General features: G+C 40.9%; 1 protein-coding gene across 1 annotated transcript; it reads left to right on the top strand.

Moving 5' to 3' along the window:
• Window positions 1-869: 869 nt before the first annotated feature.
• On the top strand, window positions 870-3,067 carry LOC124885457 (GATA transcription factor 28-like; the record flags this gene model as incomplete). The annotated part of the gene is given in 4 exon segments (XM_047405378.1): window positions 870-944; window positions 1,030-1,163; window positions 2,510-2,620; window positions 2,962-3,067. Coding segments are annotated over 4 exon segments (426 nt in total), but the record flags the coding sequence as incomplete, so codon positions are not given.
• Between the last annotated feature and the right edge of the window lie 814 nt (window positions 3,068-3,881).

The following is a 3,881-nucleotide window of genomic DNA, read 5'->3' as shown; positions in this document are numbered from 1 at the left end:
CGGGGATAGAGTTCGGAATGAGACTATCCGGGAGAAGGTTGGTGTGACTTCAGTGGAGTGTAAGATGCGGGAAGCACGATTGAGATGGTTCGGACACGTGAAGAGGAGGGGCATGGATGCCCCGGTCCGTAGGTGTGAGAGACTAGCGTTGGATGGTTTTAGATGGGGTAGGGGTAGGCCGAAGAAGTACTGGGGTGAGGTGATTAGGCGGGACATGGAACAGTTACAGCTCACCGAGGACATGACCCTAGATAGGAAGGTCTGGAAGATGCGAATCACGGCAGAGGATTAGGGCCAGTTTGGGTCGCTAGTGTAGGAAAAAATTAGTGGGGGTTGTATTCCTGTTATGACTCCGTATTCAGTGTTCCATGTTTATTACGAATCTGTGTGCTTTCCTCTGCTTTATATTCCTGCTTTCCTCTGTCTTATATTCCTTATGGGTGCCGTATTTATGCTATGTCATCTGCTTCTGTGCTTTACTATGTGTTTGTGTGATATCTCGTGCCTTGAGCCGGGGGTCTTTCGGAAACAGCCTTTCTACTTCATCAGAGGTAGAGGTATGGACTGCGTACATCTTAACCCCCCCAGACCTCACTAAGTGGGAATACACTGGGTTTGTTGTTGTTGTTGTTGCAATTTGATCGTTATAGAACTAAATTCATATACGCTAGATATTTTTTTGACGTTGACAATTGTGCGCTTTACTTCTCACTTTCGATTCTACCTCCTTAGAAACACTATTTAGTATATGCATCTGGTAGTGGAATTCAATTTGCCTTTATTGGGTTTAAAACTTTAAATTGATATTTTCAATAATCTTAATAGGGGTAAATTCTGTTTTTATGTTTATTGAGTTTTAGGTTCAAGCGGTGCTGTTATTGTTGGGGGGATACGAAGTCCCTGCTGGCATCCCTACTGTTAATGTGGCTCCCCAAAGTCAGAGGGTATTTATCTTTATCTCCCGCTTACATTCTTTTACAGTCTGGTGGTTTGTAATCAGTTATGCCACTTCCTCGGCAATATCCACAGGCTTCAGGCGACTTCCCTGGAAGATTGAATCAACCGCAAAGAGCTGCTTCTTTAAATCGTTTTAGGGAAAAGAGAAAGGAACGGTGTTTTGATAAGAAGATCCGCTATACTGTGCGGAAGGAAGTTGCAATGAGGTAATAAAGCTGCAGTTTTTAATGCATGATGTTGTGTCGTCTGCTTGATTGAACCATATTTGGAACGGGTAGAGAAAGTGCAAATTGATGTCTGTCGCGATTGATGTCCCATCTGTAATCGCCCATTTCCTGTGCTAATGATTGATAGGATTAATTGAGCTTGACCTTCTAACTTTAGTTGACAATAAGAGTGGGAAAGGCATTGGTTTAGTGCAATACACAAGATGGGCATCAAGCTCTGCAGCTGATGCTCTACATCAGCTTTATGCATTGCTTGAACAAGTTGGCTGGAACAGTATCGGAAGTGTTTTGAAGGAAAAAAAGAGCATTTATCTAAAAGGAACTTATTTTCAACTGGGCTGACCCGAGACTTGGCGAACGCTATGAGTCTGTTATGTAAAGCAAGGCCAACTTCTGTAATTTTCTACAGTATTACCTTAGTACTGAGCATCAATAAAAATCTTACCTTATAAAATAAAAAAGAAAGAGAGTAGTGAACGTGTCATGTCTGAAAATGTGAATAAAATTTATGGCAGGATCACTTACTAATAGGAGAAAGTAGTTCTTGCACATTATGCTATAGAGCTTGAAGACGTGTTTTCAGTTCCATGAATGTTAATTGCAAACTTGGAAAGAACCTGATGGCATCTTAGAATTTAAAATTATATGCCAGCACTTAAGGTTTCTGACTGTTCTCCACTTAGTGCATGTAGGGTTGTTTCACGTGGTTCAGTCATGCAATAGATATTTTGTACTTAGTGCATGTAGGGTTGTTTCACGTGGTTCAGTCATGCAATAGATATTTTGCCAAAATGAAACTTGGTAAGAAGATTTATTTAGCTAGATTTTGTAAAATGCAAGTAGATATTCCTTTTATTTTAAGTTAAGCCCTTATGTTTCTCCTCCTACTTTATTGACTACTGACTATGCCATACCCCCGGCTGCAAGAATGGATATTTTACTAGCTCTTCTCTCATGTGGCTATGCATCAATCTTCAACTGGAGTATATTTTAGTTTATGGGACCGCGTCGGCGCGTCCAACCCTTGCAAGTGAAACAACTTTTGCTAGAGGATGTCTGTAGTGACATCTGACCATGCAAGTTGTGCAGGTATCCTTAGATGTTATGTCAGCTCTTTCTCTAATCAATGTGAGTGAATTTTATTTTTTCTTTTTCCATTACTTGTAGAGGGAGGTGTTATGGGACCCTATTATGTTTTTTTGAAGTTGTTAACTTCAGTCCTTGTCTATATTTTCATCAGGCTTGTAGTTGAAGTTCATGGTTTAAACTAATTCTTTTTCTTTGTTCTGTTCAAATGTCTAGTCTGATCTGTGTTATATTTCCAGGATGCAGCGTAAGAAGGGTCAGTTTACATCTGCCAAGTCAATATCTGACGAAGCAGGTTCTTCTTCTGCAGATTGGAATGATGGCTCTGGTCAAGAAGAGCAGGAAACATCGTGAGTTCCAACTTCTGTAGTACTTGATTTCTCCTTTTCAAATCGTAATTTGTTTACCGTCCCCGAAAATTCCCCTTCCCTAGGAGCCAACAGCAACATTGCACACCTTTGTTCCCTTAGTGACTTGAACACCACCTTCATGGTTGGAGGTGGAGGGCATTATCATTAGGCTATACGTCCTTTCTTTGTAGTTGTTCTTGTTCTATTATTGAATTTGATGCAAGTCTCTGCTCATTTTACAGCAGATTGAATTTTACATGGTCTCAAGGTTCAGAGGTTTCTGATCAAATTAAACACAAATGACATCCTTCTAAGCAGTTTCTCTTTCCATTTCTCAACAGATGTAGACATTGTGGTATTAGTTCGAAATCCACTCCTATGATGCGTCGTGGACCAGCTGGTCCAAGGTCTCTTTGTAATGCATGTGGACTCAAGTGGGCCAACAAGGTTAGTATTGAGTTGAAAATTTTAGTCATTTCTGCTCCATGATCAATTAGTATTGAGTTGAAAATTTTAGTCATTTCTTCTCATGATCAATATTACTGTATCTTTTATTAGTTCCCACCCACTCACATTTTCATAGATTGAGAGAGAGATGTATAAGTAGAGAATTCTACACAAATATATGGTTCAGATGTTCGGTACACCTTGGCTCAGCGGTAAGCTTGCTTACCGTGGTGTGCCAGGGTCGGGGGTTCGAAACGCCCCTCCAGCGAAGCTGGGGTGAGGGCGCGTAGGTCAGGCCCAGAGTGGTCCCCCCCCTCCCCGACACCTACGGAGTAGGTATGAACCGGGTCGTCCCTTTAGATGTTCGGTACAAAGAGCATGCATTGATTGCTTAGGATATCATCTGTGCGTCAATAGTTGAAGGAAAAAAAAATCTGTTCAAGGCTATAAAATACCTTTTATCTCCTTCAACTGAAAAAAAAAAAAGAGAGAGAAGAATTTGCTCAATATTATCCACATGAGAGACAACAGTCACATCCCTGATCCGTTTTTTAGCTTCCCCTCCTAAACTTCCACTCTAATACCAAAAAAAAACAAATAGGATGGTTTTATCTATACCCTAGCCCTGCAATACCAGCTGAAGTGCGAATGTATTCCTCAGTAAGCAGTAAGCACAGTAACCTGTTGTATAGTGTACTGCAAATGTTTGACATGCTTTTCCGCCTTTTTGTACATGAGCGCCAAGTGATTTGGATTACCTCTCTTCCTCTCAAATCATGCTGTTAGAACTGCTCTCCTATACGAAGAAACACAT

Source organism: Capsicum annuum, unplaced genomic scaffold (genome assembly GCF_002878395.1).
Source record: "Capsicum annuum cultivar UCD-10X-F1 unplaced genomic scaffold, UCD10Xv1.1 ctg78095, whole genome shotgun sequence".
Taxonomy (NCBI): Eukaryota; Viridiplantae; Streptophyta; class Magnoliopsida; order Solanales; family Solanaceae; genus Capsicum; species Capsicum annuum.
The sequence above is the reverse complement of the archived record's forward strand: the minus strand, read 5'-3'. Positions and strand labels throughout refer to the sequence as shown.